General features: G+C 35.5%; 1 protein-coding gene across 1 annotated transcript in view; it reads right to left on the bottom strand.

The window, feature by feature from the left end:
- Nucleotides 1-26,941, bottom strand: part of LOC138806283 (WASH complex subunit 4) — a 60,960-nt gene that overhangs the window by 14,273 nt on the left and 19,746 nt on the right. The window contains exons 11-24 of the mRNA XM_069991809.1: nucleotides 25,694-25,817; nucleotides 25,464-25,591; nucleotides 23,771-23,931; nucleotides 19,720-19,846; nucleotides 15,737-15,862; nucleotides 12,172-12,279; nucleotides 10,996-11,142; nucleotides 10,786-10,865; nucleotides 7,684-7,789; nucleotides 6,899-7,015; nucleotides 5,061-5,229; nucleotides 4,585-4,739; nucleotides 2,815-2,889; nucleotides 2,421-2,525 (exon numbers count right to left, since the gene is read on the bottom strand). Of these exons, the coding sequence (XP_069847910.1) occupies nucleotides 2,421-2,525; nucleotides 2,815-2,889; nucleotides 4,585-4,739; nucleotides 5,061-5,229; nucleotides 6,899-7,015; nucleotides 7,684-7,789; nucleotides 10,786-10,865; nucleotides 10,996-11,142; nucleotides 12,172-12,279; nucleotides 15,737-15,862; nucleotides 19,720-19,846; nucleotides 23,771-23,931; nucleotides 25,464-25,591; nucleotides 25,694-25,817 (1,728 nt within the window). The remainder of the gene's footprint in view (nucleotides 1-2,420; nucleotides 2,526-2,814; nucleotides 2,890-4,584; nucleotides 4,740-5,060; nucleotides 5,230-6,898; nucleotides 7,016-7,683; nucleotides 7,790-10,785; nucleotides 10,866-10,995; nucleotides 11,143-12,171; nucleotides 12,280-15,736; nucleotides 15,863-19,719; nucleotides 19,847-23,770; nucleotides 23,932-25,463; nucleotides 25,592-25,693; nucleotides 25,818-26,941) is intronic.

The following is a 26,941-nucleotide window of genomic DNA, read 5'->3' as shown; positions in this document are numbered from 1 at the left end:
TTTTCTCCCAGTCCTGGGACTTAAACTCTGGGCCTAAGCGGTGTCTCTAAGCTCACAGCACCAGTTCAGCACCACTTCCAGCTTTTTCTGAGTAGTTTACCGGAGATAAGAATCTCAAGGACTTTCTACCTGGAACCTTGATTCTCAGATCTCAGCCTCCTGAGTAGCTAGGATTAATTACAGTACGTCACATCTGTGCTCAATAATAAATCAAATTTTTACTGCCCAAACTTTCCGACCTTTCTGTATGTTTCTATTTTTACAACAAAAGTGAACAAAGGGGAAATGTAGAAAATGCTGAGGCTAGAAGAAGAAACAAACCAGACTACAGACTCTAGTGGTCATGCCATTTAATTACAGATGGGGGCTGGGAAGGTGGCTCAGTGGTAGAGCGCTTGCCTTGTATGCATGAGACCCTGGGTTCAATTCCTCAGCACCACATAAGCAAAAGAAAAAAAAAAGGCAGAAGTGGCGCTGTGGCTCAAGTGGTAGAGTGCTAGCCTTGAGCTGAAGAGCTGAGGGACAGCACCCATGCCCAGAGTTCAGGCCCCACAACAGGAACTAAAAAAAAAAATAATAATAATAATTACAGATGGAAGTTTCTATGTTCTACTCAAAGACAACAGCAGAGCCTTGGCATCCACGTGCATATGATTTGCTGAGGAAAAGTGTCCATGCTCAGTATGCAGAAGTACTGTACTACAGATGCTTACTTGTTCTGTAGTGCTGCCAACAGCCACTAAAGACACACTGCCTTTCAAACACAGTGATACTCACTGTATCACTTAAAATAAGCACACCAACATTTCCCTTGACGTTTGGGCTCCATTTTTGAAAGGCAGATTTTCACAAAATTAAGAATAAGGAAACATTCAGCAGATCATACAATGATTTGTGCCACACTGATAATAACATGACTGAAAGTTTTTCTCTGCACCAACTGAGCTGAATAATGCACACAAGGGGAAATCTAAAGGTTTTGCTTTTGAATTGTTTAATTATTTTTACCATCTTGATAAAACTACATATAATAAATCTGGGTTTACTGTACTTATTCCTAGGTCTCCATACACTAGCTCATGCCTATAATCCATTACTTGGGAGGCAGAGATAAAGAAGATTACAGTTCAAAGCCAGCCTACACAAAAAGTTATTAAGATACCACCTCAACAAATAAACTGGGCATAATGATATACAACTGTAATTTCAATTTATGAAGGAACATAAATAGGAGGATCACTGTCAAAGACCAGGCAGGTGAAATATAAAAGACTCTATCTGAAAAAAACAAAAGGGCTAGGGATATGGCTTACTTGCACAGCAAGCAGAATGCTCTAACTCCAAACCCTAGTATTTACCAAAAAAAAGAAGAAAAAATTACTTATAGTAATCTACATAGTTAAGAATGATACTAAAGTAATAAGCATGTGTTCTTTAATTTTCCTGAAGATATTAAGCAATTACTTATCTATAACCATTCTGGACACCTTGTACATCCAAGGTAATGTTCCTGTTCTGCTAGACAATGGTTCTTGTGCTCATGAAGTTTATATTCTAGCATGGGTTACAGATATCTTAAACAAGTATGTACTGCTTTTAAAAAAATCTTCCAAGTGGTGGTACACATTTGTAATTCCAGCTACTTGAGAGGCAGAGTTAGGTAGATAGTGAGTTCAAGGCCAGCCTGGACAAGGTCAGTGAGATCCAATCTTAAAAACAACAAAAAAGGGTGAAGGGTATGGCTAAGCACAAGGCCCTGGATCAACCCCCAGTCCAGGAAAAACAAAAATTAAATCCTAAGTGTAGTAATTTTTAAACATGGTAAGTAATGTGAGAGGTGCTGTGAGAATGAGTATAAAAAGGCTTGACTCAGATTCACAATATCCTGAGAAAGTGAGATTTCAGCTGATATTAAAGCAAAATAACCTAACATTAATGCTAACCTATTAAAACATTCACTTGTCTCCCTCACAGGAAAAATTAGCTACTATCTAGTGCTTTTCTCAAGTAAATGAATGCCTATTTTAGAATTCAAATTATTTTTATTAAGTTCCTATTCATATGTGTATCTTAATACTTTTTCCCCCAAAAGAAATGACATTAAACAGCTACCAAGGATTTGTTTTTGAAAGTAATTTTCAAAAAACATCAGAGAATACACATATAATCTCCAAATCTCCAATGTTATTTATGATGATACTGAGATGTTACAGTACCTTTTATGTCTCAGTTCATAAAATCCAATCCAACACAATTTTAAGGCCACACTTTTTAACTATATCACTAGAAAAAATGGAAATTCAAGTATAATAAAAGCAAGAAGCAATGTATTTTGCCTAGTTATTCAGTAAGAAAATTATCTTCCAAAGTACTAAATTAGATAGGGCTTTATTCCCATCTAACTCCACATAGGTGCTTACTGTGGTATTCATGATTCCTGTGCCATGTGTTCGAATTGAATTAGCAATATGCCGAATATTAATAGTATTCAAATGTTTATTATTGCTTGTTCGTTCAATAAAAATCTGCAATGAGACAAATTTATGCTCAGTAAGAACACAAACCATAACACTGACCAGTTAAGCAAAGAAAATTTCAGAATCTATCTCATTAAAGATAATTTAACTGAAAAAACACTCAAGATAGTACAAAGGAATAAGTATAGCAGCAAAGGAATAAGCAAGATCTCTAAATAGTAAATTATTTGTTTTGTATATTTTACTGATTTTAACCCTTAAGAACTTATTCCTTGTTCTTTAGCCTTCCCACTACATAGTAACCCACATTTTAAGAAAATGTCTAAAACCTACTTACCTGATTATTGAGATTATAGAGGTACCGAGACACAAATATATGAATGTTTCTCATAATTTCCAAAACATCAAGGCCCTACAACACAATCCACAGAAGTGCATGTCTAAGTTTTATGTCTAAGATGGTCAGTTAAATCTGCATTGATACAGGAACTTACCAAGTTTATAATATAAGAAGTTAAGTTTACAATTACTACAAAGAACTTCATAAAAGGTATCACCAAAGGTTCAAGAACTTTGACTTGTACATATTCTCAAGGATTTTTCTCTAAAGTTTTTCACAAAGTAAACTAATGTCCAGATTCTGAAAAGTAGTCACAGACCATGCTGGGACATTACTTTTCATATATTAATCATGTGTAATTCTCAAAATGAGGTGCTATTATAAATTCCATAAGTGAAAAAAATGAAACTAAGCAAGCTCTGAGGTCAAGCAGCTAGGAAGAGCCAGACTCTAGAGTTTTAGGAAGTCCAGTTCTAAATTTTTTACATTTCTTTTGACTTTCATAGACCACATTTTGGGGGTTGGTATGGGGGAATGAATTCAAGGCCTCTAGCTTGCTCAGCTGAAGTTATACTACTTGAGCCAGGCTTCCAGTCTGCTTTTGCTGGTTAACTGAAATCTTTCACTCTACTGCCTAAGTTAGCTTTGAACTAAAATCCTCTGATCTCAGCCTTCTGCGTAGCTAGTATTACAGTGTCAGCCAATGGCATCTAGCTCCAGATCATTTTTATATAAAAGTTCTCGACAGAGATTCTTTCATCTTTCAGATATTTCACATTGTTTCCTAATTTTTCCATTAGCATCAAACTGGCACAACACTTTCTAACATCTTCTAACCTAAATTTTTGTTTTCACACATTTTTTGTCCCATTAGATTGTAAGTATACAAACTGAGACCGTTTCTATTTCCCTTTGATTTCCTAAATACAGCTGAGTATCTAGCACGTTTGCAATAAATAGTAGATGTATAGAAGTGAATGGAGGAATATGTAAACTGGAAATGATCCTAACATGCAGCAGGATAAAAAAAAATATGATCTTGCTGGGCACTGGTGGCTCATGCCTATAATCGTAGCTTCTCAGGAGGTGGAGATCTAAGGATCACTGTTTAAAGCCAGCCTGGGCAGGAAAGTCCGTGAGACTGTGATCTCCAATAAACCATCAGAAAACCAGAAGTGGCACTGTGAGTCAAGTGATAGAGCACTTGTCTTGAGCTGAAGAGCTGAGGGACAGCGCCCAAACCCAGAGTTCAAGCCCCATGACCAACAAAAAAAAATTATGATCTTAAAAGTTTGGGACTGAATAAATGTCTTTTTGATTATGTAGAAAAATCCTATGCAAATTAACTGATAATATAAATGCTACCTTCATAAAATACCTTCATATTGAAAATTACCTAAGTGAATTTGCAAATCTGTTTCTTTGCACTCGTTTTAAGGTCAAATAATTTACAATTATATAAGATTAGCTGTTTTATCAAACATTTTCCTCAGATATTAAAGTTTCCATACTATATCCAAGTTTATAGCCCTCAAATATGATCTTAACTGGACTTCTTACAATTATACAGAGGTTACCTCACTATACTTATATCTTTCTGGAAAACTACACATAATCTATTCATATTTAAAGTGCACAGGACAGTGCCCAGGACCTAAGTTTAAGACTGAGAACTGGCATAAAAAAAGACCAAAAATATAGATTTTTCTTAAGAAACATTAGTACACTACATATAGTCAGATTATGTTATAAGTATTTAACACATACCTGTTCCAAAGTCTGACTTGGAAGATGTGCCTCTGTCATAACTAATCCATAACGCTGAGTAGCCAAATTTCTCATTTCACTGTAAGTGGCCCAGTCATGAAGAGCTACTGTTGTGAGATTGTAGAAAGTCTTATCTAAGTAGTGAGTTACATATGCTAGAAAAAAAATTCAAAAAAATTTATTTAGTAAATAGCAGAAAGGAAACAAATAAATCAGCACAAAAACACCATCTGACTTTGAACTTAAAATTTCTTTCTGTAAAATAAGGTGCAGTACTCAGGTGGTTCTCAAATTTGAGGCCAGTCTATACTACATAGAGACATTGTCTCAAAAAAAAAAAAAAAGCTCAATAAAAACGAAAGAAGAAACAAAATGGAAATAAATAACGAAATAAACTAGAACACATTATTTACCTATTTTAATAGTTAGAATAATGAGACGTAAGATGACTCTAAGAAGGGAACTAAAATACTCACCTCGAATGTCAATAAAACGATTAAAAAATCGAATTGGATTCAGAGAGAAAAAGAGAGCAAGGTCTTTCATGCCAACTTTGAAAGGGTTTCGGTCATCCAGCTTTAAATGAGTGTGCACAGAAAGTCGCAGATCCTTCTCAATTTCTTTGCACAACTTGTCCAGTAAATGCTGCTCATAAGAAAAATGACAGTTTTCAAAATGATATTCTTAATTATTTTGTTTTCCTACATGTTTATGCTTTGACCCTAAGAGTGTTATACCCTAAGAGTTTTATACTCAAGACAGTTATAATGGCTCACATGTGTAATCTCGGATACTTGGGAAGCAAAGTCAAAAGGATCCTAAATTCAGGGATAGCCCATACAAAGATAGTGGAATGAACCTCTCCCAAAAATTTAAAAAAAAAAAAAAAAGGAAATTGAAAATGTTGAAAGGGGTGATGCTGATCAAGATATATTGTATTCATAAACTGCTTCATTAAAGGGCAACTCCTTTGTATACCTACTTAAAGATATTTTTTTTTTAAGACAAAAATCAAAGCAAAGTGAAACAAAGGGCTAGGGTCACAGCTTAAGTACAGGCCCTGTACTAGGACCATCAAATCAACATCATCATCATCATCAGTGCAGTAATTGAAAAAAAATTGCCAAACTGGTCTTTTTGACTTAGGAATTCAAAAACCTCAGTAGTAAAAATTTACTTTTATTGAGAAAGTGAAAACTATTCAACTTTCCATTTCATACCAATGCCTTTGGGGAGCATGGAGTTATATAAATACCAAAACTTTATTTTCATTAATACTTTAAATCTCTTGAAAAGAAAATCAAAAGCTAATAATCTGTGGTTTACTATAAGAAACATGAATATTAAATGTGGAGCATAAACACATTTTAAACTATCAACAAGACGAAAGACTCTACAAATACACACTAAAGAAAGATTCTAAAAATGTACACTATAATAATAACTGAAACACACAATTCACTGTGCTACAAGTAATTAAATTAACCATCTTCTTAGTCTACCACAATTCTAAACACTGGCTATATATATTTTATTCTCAACATCCTAGTCTATACTAGGATCTAACTCAGTGCAAGACCCTGAGTTCAATAACCCAGCAAGTACTGGCAAAGAGAATATTTAGTACAAAAAATTATATTGAAAAATTTATAATTTCACTAACCCTAAATAAGTTTGTACTGTGATAATTTTAATTCCTCCTCCTGGATAAAAGTATAACTAGATGGAAATTTAATTTTAAAGATATCAGTGTTTATACACATTAGAAAGGAAGGGACACCCTATATTCATCCAAATTATTTTTGCTCTACTGTCTTTTAAATCTTTAATTTTTCCCTTCTTAGGAGTTCTCCATATGAAACTCAGTAAAATATCAGTAGTTTAATTGCCTTATCCATATATCAGGAGCATTTAACATTCAAAACTATTTTGTTCATGTATTCCTATAATAAAGATAAATTTAAATTTACTATTTATGAATTTGCAAATTCCTAAATTTCTTTAAAAAGTGGTAACAAAAATTGTAACTCCTCTGTACAGTATGTTCACAAGTAAAATTATATTTTAAAAAAGTGGTAACAAAAACTAATTTGTTATAATAGTAATACTGATACAAAAATAGTTCTTTGCTCTATACAGTGATTTATAAGTAAGTTTGACTTCATGAAAAGTCCGACACTGAACAAGACTTTGAAATCTCTTTGTATAACTATTCAAAGATAATAAAATTTTAATTTAAAAAAAGACTGGTTAAATCTAAGATTTTTTTTCCAGAACTCTGTTTTAAGCTTTTCCATCTTAGCTATGATCTTACCTCATTTAAAATGTCCATAATTTCCTTGTCATAACAATCCAGAAGTACCTCATATGAATCTAAATGCCTTGCATGCATCATAGCAGGTACACAGTCTCGTAAAGCACTAAACATATACTAAGGAGAAAATTTAAGTCGATATCAATATGTGTAACTCAGGAATGTAATCTAAACAATATTACACAGGTAAATAATCTATGCAGAAAAATAAAAACCTTGGTCTGAAGGAACGATGACTTTTCTATAACCGTCTTATTTTCCCACGAGAAGAATGTAAACCACATAAACACATTAAAAATTATATTCACTTATCTTTTCCTATTTTATGCCTTCAAACATATTCACTTCCAAACAGACATTTGTGGGATGTGGCATGCTCAAGGAGTAATATGCTTGGCTCTACTTTAATCTCTACTTCAAGAAGGAAAAGAAAACAGGAAAAGGAAAAGAATAGATAACACAGAGAGGACAGGAGAGGAGTGAGGAGATGATAGAGGGAAGGGAGAAGATGGGAGAAAAAGAAGGTATATTTGAGCAAAATACAGTTTTCTGATGAGTAAATGTCAGACTGTTATGACAAAATCAGAACGGTTAATTATATGGGAGAATGTATTAAAACTAACTTCATTAACATCAATATAAATTTAACTACAGACTGTATAAATACATATTGTATATGCATAACATTCAAAATAGATTAGCAGCCAATAAAGGTTTCTTAAATGACCTATTCTTGAAACTTAAAAAGTGACTAAAATTATTCTTTGTAATTATTCTTTACTTACATGTAATCTAGCCGCATCAACAGCATTTTCATATACATCATCTAAATAAATTGGGAAGACAGCTCGATGCCAGTATAAAAAACAACAGTCACATTGTGTTTGGACTCTACAATATAAGGTAGTAAATAATTAGTAGTGCCCAAATAGAAGTATCCCAAAACAGAATGAAAGAATACTCACTTTGGATTTCCTGTATCATTTCGTTCAACATTATATAGAAAAATCACACTTTTCAAATTGAGCAAAGGCAACAAAATATTCCAACATCTCTTATCAGAATTCTCCATACACTTCAATTCCAAAGATTTTTTGAACATAGTATATTAAGGTATGACTATGAAATGTCCCCCTTAGGTTCATGTGCTGAATACCTGGTAGTACTATTTTAGAAGATTCTAACAATTTTAAGAGATGGCCTAGCTGGAGGAAGCAGGTCACCTGCGGCAAGCCTCTCAATGTGATACCTGGTCCCCAGTCCCTTCCTCACTTTGCTTCCTGTCCACCTTGCCACCACATGCTCCCACCACCATGCCCAAGCCCACAGTGCCAAGAAACCACAGGGTAAACTCTCTGAAACTATAAGCCAAAATAAATCCTTTCTCCTCTAAGTTGTCACTATCAGTATCCCACAAAAGTAACAAGTCTTTGGAACTGGTGTAGTCCTAAAATGCTCGAGGCAGAGCTTAAGGGAGATTCTGGAGAAAAGTACAAAAGAGAATGTCAATAGGAATGGGGACAGTGAAAAGTTCTTATTGTTTCTGAGACCAATGAAAACCTCCTTGAGAACTGTACTACAGGGCTTTCATGTCTGGCAAAGAATTTGTGTACATTTTGTACATCCACATCCTGGACTTTGAGTGAGGCTGAGTAATTGGCCACAAAAAAATTTAATTAAAAAAATAATAAATATAAATAATGGACTAATTAATTAGGCACAGAGAATTTCATACCACAGCATTCAAACTGTGCTTAGTTAACTTTATCTGCGTTTATCCAGGTTTACAGTAAAAACTGGAAGCCAAAAGCACAGCAGAAAGACTAGAAGAACTTACAGATTTGTCACAAAAAAAAGTCAGTAAAGATTAGGGCTAAGGAAGCTGGTTTCTGAAAAGATAAGCACCATTAAAAAGACAAGCACTTTACATCCAGACAGTAAGAAACATGCCCGACTCCCGTGGTGCATAGTGTAGGCTAAAATGTTGCTTCCTCAAGATTGATTTCATAGAACTTAGTCACCAAAGTTTGCCATGTTGGGTTTCTATTTTCTTTGATCCCATTTCTTCTTATTTCTCTATTTTGAAATAAGCATATTTACTCTGTTCCATTGTATCTTGGAGGTAAGTCACTTTCTTTTTTATTCATTTTAGGAAGAGCCTTACACTACCTACCAATGCTCTACCACTTGAGCCACATCCTGGTTCTTTTTGCTTCATTTCAAATAGAATCTTAATTTTGCCTGGGCCAGCCTAGACCATGGCATTCCTATTTCCACTTTCCATATAGCTAGAATTTCAGACATGTACAGCTAAGACCCAACTTTACTGATTAAAATGGGCTCTTGATAATTTTTTGCCTGATCCAGCCCCAAATGGTCAGCCTTTCAATCTCCAACTCCCAGGCAGTAAAGATTACAAGGCATGAGCCACGTTGTCCCGTTTTTTTAATAGTTCACATATAAAAGACAACTTCGAGTCTAAATTGTGATTCTAGACTTTTGAACTATGGAAATGCACTAAATAAATTTTTATCAAGAGTTAATTTTGTTATCACTGTGACAAAATTAACTCACAATACTTATAACTTTATTATAGCAACACTTACATCACACTTATTTACAACTTTAAAAACTGATAAAACCCCTGTCATATGTTCAGTCTTTGCCACAAAATAACTACTTCATACCTTATATGGTAACAAATGATGGCTAAATATTATATAATGAGGAAGGTTCAATTTTTCTTCCAAAGATGGAAAATTAAAGGTTACCAGCCAGAAAAATGTCATCTTCTCAGCACAGCAAAGAAAATTACGAGTATTAAATGGAAATTGTGCTGTAACTGTTATTCAGAAGAATTGTTTTCCTTTCAAGAAATCTCTTGCTTACTCAATAAAGAGAAAACAATAAAGTCACCAGTACTTCCAAAATAAGACTTTCCAAAATTGAACTTAGTGACTGGCCACTGACAATGTAATTAAACTCCTATCACTAAATAAAATTATAGAAGACTGGGCTGGGAAGGTGGCTCAGTGGTAGAGCACTTGCCTTGCATGCATGAGGCCCTGGGTTCGATTCCCCAGCACCACATAAGCAAAAAGAAAAAAAAAAAAAACGGAAGTGGTGCTGTGGCTCAAGTGGTAGAGCGCTAGCCTTGAGCTGAAGAGCTAAGGGACAGTGCCCAGGCCGAGTTTAGGCCCTACAACCAGAACTCCCCCCCGCCCCCAAAAAAAACTACAGAAGACTATGTGTCATGGATCACTGTCTGACAATTGATAAAGCCTTACTGTAAAGCAGCAGATTTAAAGTCCACTAAATACACTCAACATAATAATCAAAATATGCATTAGTCTCTGTTAAATGCTCTGAGGCCACATTGCTTTATTTTGTATGAGTTTTTCCAGGAGGATGCATGCTCCTATAAAAACAAATCTAAATAAAGAAGATCCCTAAGCTAGCACTGGTGGCTCATGTCTATAATCCTAGCTACTCAAGAGGCTGAGATCTGAGGATCATAGTTTGAAGCCAGCCTGGGCAGAAAAGTCCCCTTGAGACTCTTAACTCAAAAACCAGAAGTGGAGCTGTGGTTCAAAATGTAGAGTACTAACCTTGAGCAAAAAAAGCTCAAGGACAACGCTTAGGCCCTGAGTCTAAGCCCCATGACTGAAAAAGAAAAAAAAAAAAAAAGATAACTTCATGAGTAACTTTTTGATCAAGGAGGTTACATTTTGTTAAGGTGAAGGTGGTTACATTTTGTTAAGGTGGTTACAGTGAAGAACTAATGCTCTATCTAGTTTTATTCCCTTTCTTGTTATGCTAAGAAGAAAACCAATATTCCTGTCAGTTCTGTCGTCAAGAGTATTATGAGAGATAGCAATCCTACTTACCGTTCTCTAAGTTCACTGATAAGATCCAGCTTTTTCATCACTACTTGAAGGGGAAAGAGTTCTTCATCTTTAAATGTTTTCTTTCAGAAGGAGAAAAAAAAAAGCAGAGAAGTTGCAGTCAAAAGTAGGGATAGGTTTCTTGGGTCAATAACTAAAGAACTGTAAAATATCAGACCTGATATTATCCATAAGTAACACCAACACACTTACCATTTGTGTACCAACACTTAGTGCCAAAGAAACAATCAGTCGTCGTTGCTTTGTGCTTGGTCCATTTAAAGTGTTTTCAGCCAAAACTAGGGCAGAGAGCACATCAAGACGCTGTTCACTATATTTTTTGTCTGAAATTACTCTTTTCTTAAAAATAACAGAAAATAGCAAACTATTAGCTTAGTTTTTGAGATAGTAACACAAGTCTCATAAGAAAAACTTTTCTATTAGCTTTCTATGATTCAACTTTAGAGAGCAGGAGTAATTACTTACACTGTTGAATTTCATATGTTTTATATTTTATCTTTACAACACTATCTCTTAGAATTGTCAGGAATAGCTGGGCACCGGTGGCTCACGCCTGTAATCCTAACTACTCAGGAGGCTGACATCTGAGGATCTCAGCTCAAAGCCAGCTCGGGCAGGAAACTCCATGAGACTCTTATCTCCAATAAACAACTAGAAAACTGGGAGTGGCGCTATGGCTCAAGTTGTAGAGCACTTGCCTTGAGCTGAAGAGCTGAGAGGACAGCACTGAGGCCCAGAGTTCAAGCCTCACGACCAACCAACCAAAAAAAAAAAAAAAAGAACTGTCAGAAATAGCAAACATATTAGGCATACTTTAAAATTCTATATTAATTTAATAAGAAATCATTTGTAAGAATGAAATCTCATTTTCAAAGTTCATATGCTATCAATTTTTTAATTTTTTTTTTTATTTTTTTAGCCCAGGGCTTGGACTCAGGACCTCATGCTCTTGCTCAGGTTTTCTGCTCACTGGCCTTTGAACCACCTCCAGTACAGCTTTTTGGCTAGAGAAAAGTACCTCATGGACTTCTGTGCACAGGCTAATTTCTTTTTTTTAATGTGTGGTAGAATTGGGTCTTTTGTTTATTTTTAAGTGCACAGGCTAATTTCAAACCATGATTCTCAGACTTTAGTGGATTGCAGGAACCACTAAAAAAGCCCAGTCAGTATCATTTTTTTGTAGAGATGTATAAATGTATTTCATGCTTCAATTTCAGAGTAATGGTAACTCTCATAAGAATAAATAAAAATCATAAAATACTAAACATAGAAAAGACCAATAATATTTAAAGAAATGGGATAGGCTAAATTAAAAAGCACATCAAATAGAAAAAAATACTTACATAGAATACATAATAACTTGCATACCTTGGCTATAGAAATAGAATTAAGAGCTTGATGTTGAAGGTGCTGTGTTATATGTGAAACTGAATCAGCCACAACCATGCTTCTCCTGTAGAACATATGCTCTATTGCCTAAAAAATGTCCAAAAGTAATTTTGTGAAAATCAATTTAAAGTTTAAGTAAAATAATAGGGGAATATCTTTGAAATGTTAAGCATGGGAAGGAATTTGTAACTGAGAAACATAAAACACAATAAAAGGTAAAAATTTTAAATTCAATTACATTAAAATTAACAACTTAATAGTTATCAAACAACAGAAAGTAATATAAAAGTAAAACAAATATATGAAAGATATCTGCCAAATATAAAGAATTAGTATTCAGAATACACATAAAGACTCCAAATGAGGAAAGATACCCATTAGAGGCATACAATCCAAGAAAAAGTTAAACAAAAGATATAAAGTTTTTCCTAAAAAGTTAATGAATGACTGAAAACATATCCAATCATCAATTGTTAACCATCGTTAACCATTAGGAATTAAACATTAAAAATTACAATCATTGGCCAGGTGCTGGTGGCTCACGCCTATAATCCTAGCTACTCAGGAGGCTGAGATCTGAGAATTGTGGTTCAAAGCCAGCTTGGGCAGGAAAATCCGTGAGACTCCTATCTCCAATTAACCAACAGAAAACCAGAAGTGGCACTATGGCTAGAGTGGTACAGCTATGGCCTTGAGCTGAATTGCTCAGAGACAGCACCCAGGCCCACAGTTCAAGCCCTATGACAGACAAAAATTTTTTTAAAAAATTAAAATTATCATGGAGTCAGTGGCTCGCACTTGTAACCCTAGCTACTCAGGAGGTTGAGATTTAAGGATCTTGGTTCAAAGCCAGCTTAAGAAGGAAAGTCCATGAGATTCTTATCTTCATTCAGTTAACCACCCAAAAAGCCAAAAGTGGAGCTTGGCTTAAGTAGTAGAGTACCAGCCTTGATTTAAAAAAAAACTTAGGGTGCACACCCAGAACCTGAGTTCAAGCCCTAGGACCATAAAAAAAGTAATTATTCTCATTAATTTATAAAACAAACAAAAATTAACTGTAATAGAAGTGAAGCATGCCTAAACTGAATATCAAATCCTGTAAAGTTACAAAATCCAGACCTTTTTCAGTATTAATGTAATATCACAAGTAGAATATGGCACATCTGACTTCAGGTGAAGCATTGCAATTAAAACAAGGCAAAGATCAGTTACTTTATAAAATAACTACCTCATCTCCAAGACATGTACATAAGGTGTGCATGAAACGTAAGTAAATTTCAGACAGCCCTGGATACAGTCCCCAACTGTGTATGTGCAAATATTCCCCAAGTTAAGAAAAAAACAAGGGGCTGGGAAGGTGGCTCAGTGGTAGAGCGCTTGCTTTGCATGCATGAGGCCCTGGGTTCGATTCCTCAGCAACACATAAGCAAAAAGAAAAAAAGCCGGAATTGACACTGTGGCTCAAGTGGTAGAGCTCTATCCTTGAGCTGAAGAGCTGAGGAACAGCGCCCAGGCCCAGAGTTCAGGCCCCATGACCGGACACCCCTTCCCCCTCCCCCCCCCCCCCACCCCGCAGCCAAAAAAAAGAAAAAACAAAACCTAGAATCCAAAATATTTCTAGTCCCAAGCAGTTCCAATAAATGGTACTCAACCAGTGCTGGTCAGGCAAGGAACAGTAGTAAGTCTATTATACCTAAACTGTTATTACTATTTAGGAAAGGATTTGCACCACCTTGAAAAGATGATACATAACTAACTTATATAATGTGCATATAATGAAGTACCTACCCATTTAACCTCGTTTACTACCTGAGGTATGTTTCCTGTACAAGTATTCCAGGAAATAAAACAATGGAAGAAGTGTTTATGATGGTAAAAATTGGGAACAACCCTAAAGTCTATTCATAGACAAGACCCATCACTGCAAATGACCGTATTATAGGTACCTATCCCCATATAGATACATTTTAACATAAAATTTTGAGTAAAAAGAGCAAGACAAAGAATATAAAAAATTATTCCATTAATAGGAACTTTTAAACCCTATATAATAATGAATGGTATTTTCTTAGATGAGGGGGGTTGGTAGGGTGAATGCAATCTAGAGATACAACTGGGGCTTGGAAAACACTGGTAACATTCAATCTCTTAAGTGGCATCATATTTGTTATTATTTTTAAATTATGCTCATATGCCAGGAACTGTTAGTTCATGCCTATAATCTTAGCTACTCAGGAGGTGAAGATCTGAGGACTGCAGTTCAAAGCCAGACAAAAAAGTCTGTGTGACTCTTATTTCTAATGAATCAGCGAAATGCCAGAAGTGGAGGTGTGGCTGAACTGACAGAGTGCCAGCTTTGAGCAGAAAAAGACAAAGCCAAGAGCACAGGGTCATGAGTCCAGTACTTGCACCAAAAAAACAAAAAACAAAAAACCTATATTTATATGTATCTATTCATATACAAACTGTACACACTGTATTTGTATTTCATAAAAAGGTCAACAAAACTGTACAAGATAATACAAATTATATTTATATAATCCAAAATTACTATATATATATATATATATATATATATATATACATATAAAATCTTAATTTTTTAAGCCTGAAAATTCAAAGGTGCAGGAAAATCAAACAAAACTTTCTTTCCTGAACAATTCTGGTCTATTATTAGCAGAAATGTTTTAAATTTTTGCATAAGACTAAGTAGACTCTTCCTGTGAGTTTTTTTTTAATAGACTATGCTACAAAACATTTTACTGTATTTCTGTAATGTATACTATGTTAAGATTTGGAATTCATTTGTTCACATCTTTATGTAGTATTCTGTTTACATCACAAAATTTTAGTATTTTCTTTTTTCTTATAGTTTACATTAGTTATAGAGAGGGGGGATTTCATTGTTACAACCCATTTAGCACTTTCTGATTATTATGTTAACTAACTTCATATGAATGTGAATTCTACAAAAAATAACTGATACCTTATAGCATATTTTATATCATGATATTTTTTAAACTCATATCACATGCTTTTAAAACTTGTAGGAATAGAACTTTACTAATAAGAGGGCTAGCTCTTGTATTGTTCTTTTCTTTCTTATAACACTAAACCAAGTTTAAGAACACAGGCCTCACCTTACTATTTTTCAACTTTAAAACAGGACAAAAACATATTCATATGACTATTTTTCACTTTCAGTATATATGAAATAATGAATAGTTTATTTAAAAATAGGTCTTGAGTAAAATGATGCTACCAAACTACAGGATAATGAAAGTATGCTGAGCACATTTAAAATGGGCTAATCTGAGCTAGAAGGTTATCAGCACACAATTCCACCGTAAGTCGGGAGCCACCTGTATCAGAAATTTCTTTCAACTGAAGGGTAAGTACATGTTCTCACAACTTCTAAAATAGGCCTTCTTTTCATGAAGTTCTCAATGTAATCAGGAAGTCAAATTTCACAAGATTATTTATTTTAATTTAAGTTCTGGTCATTTCTCAATCACAATGACAAGGTAAAATAACCAACACTAACCTTGAGAAGTTCAATGAGCCTGCACAATGCCTTAACTGAGGTTTTAGTCATTGGCTTTTGCATGGACATGTAAAGATTCATCGTGGTTTTAATAATTGTACTAATACCATAGGCATACAAGAATCCCTAAAAAAGAAAACACTCAATATTATCACAAGAACTCATTTCTTCATATTTCTCTCTGTACTAACAATTATTTCTCAATTTGACAATGATTCTAAAGTTTGTTTTAAAGCCAGTTATTAAAATTTTGAAATAGTTTTCCTAACCTAGAATAATTATGCATTATTAGTTGGTATGAAAGAAACTCTTAATTTAGAGTGAGGGAAGGGATGACATTGTCCAAAAAGAAAAGTACTCTTTACCTGACTTATAGAACTGTAACCCCTCTGGTACATCACATTTATACTAACAATGATAAAAAAAAAAAGTTAATTTAGACAATCACATACCAAAAGTTCAATGTTGTTGAAATTGAAGTGTATAATATTTTTTAATCTTTCCATAAAGAGGAAAAAAAAGAAACCTCTCAAAGAAATCGTGTCAAGGAAACTACTCATCTTTATCTTACCTGCCAGTACAGCAAATGAAAGCTCCTCTTTCTTCCTATCTAGGGTCAGAGCCAAGACTCTAAGAAGCTAAGAAGTGAAGAATGAAGAGAAAGAGCTGCTTTCCGACCATTGCATGAAGGAATTTCTGAATTCAACCACCTCCTTCTTTCTTCTTTCCCTACACCAATCCCTACAGTCCACCTGTAATCTCATCTCTGTCAGTGGGCCTTCTCTCCTTCCAACCCAATGAGGACAACACATTCTCCCTTCCCCTTCTTCTTATGAAGGATGCCAAAGTCTTGTCAAGTTAAAAAAAAAAAAAAAAAGAAGAAAAAGAATGCTATTCAACTAAGGGAAACTGAATCAGAAAACAGGAAAAAAGGATATTGCCTCTCATACAGTTTTTCATTTAAACCTAAAAGAGATACTAAATAAATAAATAAATCAGAATGATAGCTGGGTGCCAGTGGCTTACACCAGTAATCCTAGCTATTCAGGAGGCTGAGATCTGAGGTTTGTCATTCAAAGCCAGGTGGGTAAGGAAAACCTTTAAGACTCTATCTCCAATTAATTACTAAAAAGCCAGAAGTGGATCTGTGGCTCAAGTGGTAGAGCACTAGCCAAAAGCAAAAAAGCTCACAGACAGCACCCAGGCCCTGAGTTCAAGCACGAAGACAGGCACAAAAACAAACAAAAAAGCATAATGATAATGATAGAGATTTGGAGGGTTTTTAAAGGTTTGAGAATATTAGCATTTAGAGTTACATGTTGGCAAACATGGTGCCAAGAGCACAAGAAAGTAAATATACTCTTGCAGTAAGTGTGCTTCACTGAAAAGGGACACATAACATAAAGTGAAAAATGGGAGAGTCCCTAGACTGTTCATTTACAGTTCTGTCATGACATACATTATTATTATGTGTTAAACGATAGAGGGCAGGGAGCACCCTCAAGAAAATGGCAGTAAGGCAAAGGTTGAGACATGCATTCAAAAAGAGCCATAAGAGGCTGGGAATGTGGCTCAGTGGTAGAGCGCTTGCCTTGCATGCATGAGGCCCTGGGTTCGATTCATCAGCAGCACATAAGCAGAAAAAGCTGGAAGTGGCACTGTGGCACAAGTGGTAGAGTGCTAACCTTGAGCTGAAGAGCTGAAGGACAACACCCAGACCCAGAGCCCAGGCCCCACAGCCGGCCAAAAAAAAAACAAAAAGAGCCATAAGCCTTAGAGACAGGAACAACAAAAGTCAAACTCTTGAGACAGGCAGAAAAGAAGGCCTCTTTTTCTTGGTGGAAGCTGAGGTCTTGAAAGATAAACTTCCTGGGCCCAAAAAATCACCTATTCAACATTAATTTGTAACCTGGACATAAATGAAATATTACTTTAAAATCTAAAAGGGGGAAGAGAAGTCTAGGATCTACTACTGTTAATGACAAAATAAACAATATGGTCTCCTGAGTACAGCTAGAAAAGCTGAAAAACACATTAATAAAATACCTTGGAAGGAATCAAAGACCTATCAGGAAAGTAAGGAAACAGGAGGCCAAGATCTGGAAGAAGATAGAAGCACAGAGTTGTGAACATTTGGAGACACTTTCTTTAGATCACCTGTCTTAGAGGTTTTTGTTAAAGGATAATGTCAACCATACTTTTCAGCGGTGTTATACAGTAAAGGAAGACAAAAACAGGAATCCACAGCCCATCAGGAAGGGTACTGGGATCTGGTAAACTATGTAGGTGCTGGAGTAGTATGCTGAAAGATTAATGCTCCCCACCTTCCAAAAATTTAAGAATGCACTGAAAACAAAAAATTATCATCAAAGGACTGAAGTGCCTATTCAAATCAACTCAATCCATGACTAGATTAGAAGAACACCATACCTACGGGCATCATGGTAATGTTGCTAAAATCCAAAATCTAAAATTTAAAAGTAATTGAACAAAGACATATCATATTTAAAAAGTAGTAAAACCAATAGCTGACTTCTTAACAGAAACAAAAGAAGCCTGCAGATAATAAAATGCCATTAGATGGAAAAGCCTAACCAATCTTGAATTGTAAGGCAGACAAACTATTGAAGATGTATTCAGGCCAAAATCTGTGATTATTCATCAACAGAAAGTTACATTAAATGAAATACTTATAGGAACTCCACAAGCAAAAATATAAAGTTAAAAAAGAGATTTAGAAACATGCTACTCAGCATATATTATGTGAAAAATGACCTATGAAACTTGTGAGCAGGCATGGAAGGGGAAAACTGGGAGAACAGGAAGGAAGGAGTAACACTGTCCAAAAAATGAAATGTACTCATTACCTGACTCACTACCCCTCTATATACACCTTACTAATAGCAATAAGAGTATTTTTATAAAAAGAGAAATGTAGGAAAAATGAAAAGCAGTAAGATGAAGAAAACAAGAGTCAATCTAAATAAACATTAATTCTAAAAATAACAGTAGCACAAAGCAGGGGTAGAAGGGAGGAAAAACAAAATTCAAGTGGTTTAAAACCCTACACAGGACTGGGAAGGTGGCTCAGTGGTAGAGAGCTTGCCTTGCAATGCATGAGGCCCTGGGTTCGATTCCTCAGCACCACATAAGCAGAAAAAGCCGGAAGTGGCCCTGTGACTCAAGTGGTAGAGCGCTTGCCTTGAGCTGAAGAGCTGAGGGACAGTGCCCAGGCCCAGAGAGAGTTCAGGCCCCACAACCGGCAAAAAAAAAAAAAAAAACCCTACACAGTACAATTGGTCAACTAAGTTCTATTAGAGATGAATGAGTAACATTGCATTGTAAAATCTTGAGAGTAACCACAAAAAGAACAGTAAAATACAGAATCAAGGAAATAAAGGGAAAAATAGTAAAAAAATAATCCAAAAACGATCAAAAAAGGAAAAGGGGGGTGGGGGGTGCTGGGAAGGTGGCTCAGTGGTAGAGCACTTGCCTTGCATGTATGAGGCCCTGGGTTTGATTCCTCAGCACCACATAAGCAAAAAGAAAAAAAAAAAGCCGGAAGTGGTGCTGTGGCTCAAGTGGTAGAGCACTAGCCTTGAGCTGAAGAGCTGAAGGACAGAGTCCAGGCCGAGTTCAGGCCCCACGACCAGACCCAAAAAAAAAAAAAAAAAAAGAAAAAGAAAAAGAAAAAAGAAAGGAAAAGGGGACACAAAACAAAAGGCAGATAAATAGAAAACAACTAATCAGGTGGTAGTTTCAAATTAAATATATTGGTAATGATAAAACAAACAGTGCAACGAAAAAGATAAATATTACCAGATTGGGGAAAAATATATGCAGGCATATATTAAGTATAAAAATTCAGAAACAGCACCAGCGTAAGGATTAAAAAAGATACACCATGTAAATATTAGCTAAAAGAAAGTGGAGCTCCTATGTTAACACCATACACAAAAGACTTTCAGATAAGATACAGCTACCTGTATAAAAATATTGCATCTATTGGTGAGGTCTTCAGCAAACTTATCCATTCTCTGCTCTTTAGATAAAATGGACTCCATTTTCATCATCCATGAGCTCACGAAGACGTAGTAAGACTGAACATCTCTAACAAATGAAAACATTGGGGTTACTTAGTGCATGAAAATAAAGTTACTTCCCTATTTTTCATATTAACTGGAATGTTTCCTTACAGTAGCCATTTTTGCCTTTCTAGTTTTCAAAAGACAGAAATGATAAATATATGGCTGTTTATTAAGAGCCTGTACAGGGCAGGTGGTATTTCTAGTATCTAGAACAGATGCAAATCCTTTCTCTCACAAAATCAATGCTCTACAAAGGAGATTAGTACAATAAAGAAGTTAATAATTAAGTCTGGCATAATAATGCACACTTGTAATCAGGAGGTTGAGGCAGCATGAGTTCCAGTCCAGCCTAGGTTACATAACAAGACTCTATCTCAAAAGAAAAACAAAATCTAAATTCCAGGAAATGGAAAGAAGGGTGTTGGGGTTGTTTGGTTTTTGTTTTGTTTTTGGTTTTGTTCATTTATTTGTCTTTGGGGAGGCAACAGGGGAAACACAGAAATGGAGGAACAAAGGGTGAACAGCAAATGCAGCAGTGGTACTCAGTAGACACTATGTTTGAAAATGAACTATACAACTTGTGGGCACAAATGGGTAGGAAAAACTGGGAGAGCACAAAGGAAGAGGTGACATTGCCCAAAAAGAAACAAACTCATTTCCTGACTTGTGAAATGGTACCCTTATAAAAATGAATAATTTTAAATAAAAAAATCAAAACTTAAAGTCTCAAAATAATTAAAAGATATCAGGTGATAAATGAGATGGTAATAAGTTAAGCAAGTTAATGAATAGGGACTGAGATAAGGTGCAATTTTTAAATACAATAATCAAAACAGGTCACAGCGTATGTGAATTGGGAGCCAAGACATAAACCAGATCAATGAGTAACACACACACACACACATGACAGAAGTGAAATTAAGGAAAGTAAATAGTAAGTGCAAACATCTTAAGACATTTGGAAATGTGTCTGGCATGTCCCAGTAATAAAAAGGTAAATATGACAAGTGGATAATAAACAAGGAGGGAACACAAAAGTATATCAGAGAGGTACAGAGTGGAAGCTAGGAGCATGCCACGAGGGCGTGAGGCAGGGACAGCAAAAGTCCTTCAACTCTGAGGACAGGGAAAACCAATGGAGGGGAAGAGCAGAACGAGTGTATCTGTTTTTCAGAGGATCAATCTCTCTTTGGTTAATGTGTTAAAAATTAACTTATAGAGGGGGAAATCATCTTCCTAGGAAGGAAAAACTGAGAGAAAAAGAGGGCAGCTTGAACAAGATTAAGAAAGCAGAATAGTCAGAATGTAAAGGCTAAAACCTAAATCCTTACTGTCAGTTACTGTTCTAAGAACTTTACAAATTAGCTAGTTCTATCCTCACAAGAACCATGAGGTAGGTATTATGATCTCCAGTTTACAGAGGAAGAAACTGCCACACCGAAATTAGATGCCAAGTTCAGATGAATAGTAAGCAGTGGAGCCAAGATTCAAACCCAACACTAGGAAGCCTTTTTTTCTCATCCTGAAAGGACTTAAGTCAACAGCAAATGTAATGTTTTCTATTGTTCAGGCTAATTACAAACACTTAATCATTCTACCAATTTATCTCAACTTAGACAACCTCACAAAGAAGAACTTGTAAGACTTCCAAGCTACTGAAGCTATCTTTTCTCTCAAAAAAAAATTGTAAAAAATGGACAATTCCTCTTATGGAATCTAATATTAACAACTAAAATCATCTTCAGGCCAGGCATTGGTGGCTCACATCTGTAATCCTAGCTACTCAGGAGGCTGAGATCTGAGGATTGAGGTTCAAAGCAGCCCAGGCAGGAAAGTCTATGAGATTCTTATCTCCAGTAAACCACTCAGAAAAAGCAGGAAATGGTGCTGTGGCTCAAGTGGTAGAGTGCTAGACTCAAGCAAAAAGAAGCTCAGGGACAGCACCCAGGCCCTGAGTTCAAGCCCAAGGACTGAGGAAAAAAATCTTCAGTTACAGAAGGTGAAGAAATTTCCCACATTTCCATTCAGCCAAAGGATAGCTCTTCAGAGCAGAGGATCTAGAACAGATTAAGATAAGAATCCCACAATGAGGCAATCTGCCAACATAAGATCTCAGTGTGCAGAGGGATTATATCAAAATCTTTAACAAACATGTTTTAGGGAAGTGAAAACCTAGTAAAAACCATTCCTGTGTCCTATTTCCACTAGACCAAAAACCCAAGTCACAGTGTGGATTATTTGAGGGTGCTAAAATGTTATTTAACTCTGATTTAAAAGTATGAGAGAAAGAGACAAAGACAGACAGTGAGAAAGCAGAATCCTAGAGCAACACTCGTACTTTTGAAGAGGCACCTGTGATCAGGTACAACAAGGACATTAAGTACAGGATTAGCCAAAAACATCCTAGGTAAGGACCAGAGAAAGAGATGTAGAGTGTCTTGTACTCCCAGCTAGAACAGCATTATGGAAGTGATCCATGATAAAAAAAAAAAAAAAAAAGACAGCAAGCTTTAGTTCAGACTACAAAAGATAAAGAGCATAGTTTATCTGTCAATTCTCTTACAGCTAGATGCCAGATGATCTTGGTACCTTGTACATATACAAAAATGAACCCTCTTCATTGAAAAACAAAATTTCAAATCTAAACCTGTTTTTCCATCCTTAACTTTGTTAGGATATTAACTATGTAGCTTTGGTATCTCTGCCATGAATTGGTTATACTTTGTCCACTGACTACTGCCACAGGACACAGGGGTACTGGGATGCTTTACTAATAGAAAAGGTGGAGCATGTCAGGTTCATGATCATTTGATATATGACATGGCAGACATGTAGCGCTTCTCATCATCAGCTGCCCACAGCTAATCTGCCTGTATTAATTAATACTGTATGGCTTATTAGTAATGTTCAAAATTTCAAATGGCCCTAAACCATATGCAAGGGGATCCTCCTACAATGCAGACATACTTCTTATTCTCCACTGTGTAGCAATGACCCAATTTTATCTATCAACAGGATCAATAGCAAGTTCCAAAGTATCACTATTAAGCCTTTAACTGTATCACAGGTAACATGTGACCAGCACAAGTCCAATGACAGCATCCTGTGTCATTTCTCTCAAAACCTTTATCCAGGTTAACATGAGATTCTAGCAGTAGACTCAAAGAAAAATACAGAACAATGTAGTTACTGAAGCTAGGTAAGGGAAACCCAAAGTTCTTTATGGACATGGGAGTATTGTTTTGGGAAGCAGGACTAAGGTGCAGGTGGGAATCGGGTTAGGGACAATTAAATTTCTCTCACATTATCAGCAGACAAATAAAGGAAAGAGCAGGATGCTGGTAGCTTACATCTGTAACCTTAGCTGATATGAGGGAGGCTGAGATCTGAGGATCATGGTTTGAAGCTAGCAAGAAAGTCCATAAAACGCTTATCTCCAATAAACTACCCCCCCCCCCCACACACACATACACAACAAAAGCTGAAGTAGAGCTGTGGCTCAAATGGTAGAGTGCTAGCCTTGAACAAAAAAAAGCTCAGGGACAGTGCCCAGGCCCCAAGTTCAAGCACCAGGACTAGAACAAAAAAATAAGATAAAATATATTTAAAAATTAAGGGAACGAAAAAAAGAAGAGCTTCATATTGAAGTCAACTCCTCCAAAACTCATCATAGATACCTACTGTTTGTAATGACATCTACCATAAACAACTCATTTAAACAAAAGTTATTTAATAAACCAAATAAAAAGTATGTGTACATAAAGCATATTTTGTCTGCACTTAAATTGACATTAAGATTAAAACTTATTTTTTTAAGTGCTAATATAATCTCCTGAAGATGTCTCAACCTTTCTCTGTAATGAGTAAGTATATCTGACTTTATTAATTCAAACATTTTAATGTAAAAAATATAAGTACTATCATTACAGTTATTGATAAAACCTACTTGGTAAGTGATTGAGCTTTCTGCTGTAGAAACGTATCCCTGTGTATTTTAATGGCTTGAAGACTCTTTCTGTCCAGAAGTTTGGCAGCTGCTGATATTTTCTGGATCAGAAAATTATCAGGAAACCAAATAATATTAGCAGTTAGGGTGATGGCTGGTACCTGAAATAAAAAGGGAAAAATCATTAAATGAGGACAATAAGCTCTTTAGTAATTCTAAAGTGTACACAGAAAACAATCCATTCCAAGAAAAAATAACTGCAAAAATCAATTAGAGGCAAATATGAAACTGCAGCATAAAATGAAAGCATTTATTTATCTGGTGCTTGGTATAACAATTTTATTTTGCTTAAATATTCACAAACACACTATTGTAGCTTGCACAAACTTGAATTCCCATATATTTTTTTTTTGGGGGGGGGGTCCAGTCGTGGGGCCTGAACTCTGTGCCTGGGCACTGTCCCTCAGCTCTTCAGCTCAAGGCTAGCACTCTACCACTTGAGCCATAGTGCCACTTCTGGCTTTTTTCTTTTTGCTTATGTGGTGCTGAGGAATTGAACCCAGGGTCTCATGCATACAATGCAAGCGCTCTACCACTGAGCCACCTTCCCAGCCCTTGAATTCCCATATTTTTATTTCCCTCTATATCACTGAAAAATCTGAAAGAAAAAAAGATTGCTTCTCATGTTCCCTTAGTGTTTGATGCTACCATATACAATCTAAATTTTCAACTTTGAAATCACTACATAATAGCAAAGATGTAGAATCTTTTTTCTACATCAACAGTAAGAATGAGTAGCACCAAGAAGAAAAAATAAGAACAAAAGAAAAAAATGAAGATAATAGCATACTGGTAGCTCACACCTATAATCCTAGCTAATTAGGAGGGTGAGATCTAGAGGAACCAGTTCCAAAGCCAGTCCAGACGAAAAAACTCTGCAAAACTTTATTTACAGAATAACCAGAAAAATACCAGGTGGGAACTGGGGCTCAAGTTGTAGAGTACTAGCTGTGAGCAAATGAACCAGACAAGCAAAATCCTTTAGTTCAGACTTGTACTGAGGGGAAATGTGTAACAGTAGCAGTTACAGAAAGTTCACGTACAATAAAAAGTCTGAGGAATATTTACCAACATATGTATTGATATGAAATAAAATTAAAGTATTTCCATTTACTCTGTTACTTAGTTATGAAATGCTTAGAATTAAAAAAATAACAAAATACATTTAAAATTTTTTTGTTTATTTTTTTTTAATTGTGAGAATACCGTACAGAGGAGTAGGCAAGATAACGAGTACATTTCTTATCAAGCATTGTTGGCTCCTTTTTGTTTCCCTTCCCATCCCTTCCTATACTTCCCCCCTCCCCCCATCTGGTCCTCCCCCCTCCCACCAAAGTTGTAAAGTTCGTTTTTAGACATAATGACTTGTACATCTCATTGTTGCAATGGGTGCACCTGTATCCCTAGTTAAACGATTTGTTTTTGCTCTACCCTCCACAAATTGTACCAACATCAAATACAGTGAAAGCAGGGGTTATACAGGGACCTACAAAGCAACATGTATACGACAAACCTACAGCCAGCATTATATTCAATGGTGAAAAACTAAAGCCATTTCCTCTAAATACATTTTAAAATTTTATCAAAAATCTTTTAAATTCCAAATTGAAAATTATAATTTACAAGTTCTTACCTTCTTACAAATGTCCAACAGAGACTTATAAAATTTTTTATCAACAGTTCGAAAAATTTGAAAGTGCAATACAAACAGTCCACAAATTCCAACATATTTGTCTCTCTGGTCAATTTCAGAAGGTTCTCCTTAAAAAGTAATAACATAAAAGTAGACCAAATATAATTAAATAATGCTTTTAAGAAAATGAAAACTTTATAATGAAAACTCAAGGATATAATTCACATTACCAAGTTTGGCCTCCACATTTGCAAAAATTGAGCGAATACTGTGTGCAAATTCTTCAGCAAAAGTGCTATTTTTTGACACAGATACTCCTCCATTTAGAGAATCAAACTGCTGTTCTATACAGGCCTAGACAGAATACATGTGAAGAATAAATTAGACTGAATAACAAACCACTAAACTTAGTATTTTGTATGTGTCTGATAAACACCTAATCCTCATTTTCATTTACTGAACTGAAGCTCAGGTTCTGAAAATAATCTAATTATCTTCATATTTTTATTGGAAAACATATATGTACTTAGAGTCCCACTTACATGAAATTAATCAAATCAAGCCCTAAACATTCAAATCTGAATGAAGAGATACACAAGGTGAAGCTCAGGGATATATAGAAGATATTTCTATGATACTGTGGAGAACAGGTTTTTTTATCTTACTTCACACTTTTAAGAGTAGTTTGTATTTGCTGTCTACAATTACTTTCCTATAACTTTATTGCAGCATGTATAGAACATACCTCAATAAAAGGATAAATAAGAAAAATAATCATCTTCTAAACCTAATAGACTAAATGATGATGGTTAAATTTATGGTTAATGGTTAAACTGATAAAAACAGAGTTGGGAACAAACTGATAAAACTATGCATATGAAAAATATAAACTATAAGTAAGGCTGGGAGTTGGTAATCCTAGCTAGTCAGGAAGCTGAGTTCTGAGAATCACAGTTTTATTTCTGCCCTGGCAAAAATGAGACTCTTAACTCCAATTAACCAGCAAAAAGGTAGAAATAAAAGTGTGGCTCAAGTCATTGATTGCCAGGCTAGAGGAAGTCCCAGAGTTTAAGGCCCAGTACTGACACAAAAACTAATTAACTAATTAATTATCTGAAAAACTATCAGTAACCCTGAAGCAGGTACTAAATGGAACATAAGTCATTTCTGATGGATACTACCCATGGTAGAGCTGCCTGACAGAATTTTCTTCCATGATGGAAATCTGCCTTTGTCCTGTTCAACAAGATGGCTAACCATAAACTTTTTTTTTTTGGGGGGGGGGTCCGGTTATGGAGCCTGAACTCTGGGCCTGGGCACTGTCCCTCAGCTCTTCAGATCAAGGCTAGCACTCTACCACTTGAGCCACAGCACCACTCCCGGCTTTTTTCTTTTTTCTTATGTGGTGCTGAGGAATCGAACCCAGGGCCTCAGGCATGCAAGGCAAGCGCTCTACCACTGAGCCACCTTCCCAGCCC

This window comes from Dipodomys merriami, unplaced genomic scaffold (genome assembly GCF_024711535.1).
Source record: "Dipodomys merriami isolate MVZ:Mamm:240054 unplaced genomic scaffold, mDipMer1.0.p SCAF_10, whole genome shotgun sequence".
Classification (NCBI taxonomy): Eukaryota; Metazoa; Chordata; class Mammalia; order Rodentia; family Heteromyidae; genus Dipodomys; species Dipodomys merriami.
The sequence above is the reverse complement of the archived record's forward strand: the minus strand, read 5'-3'. Positions and strand labels throughout refer to the sequence as shown.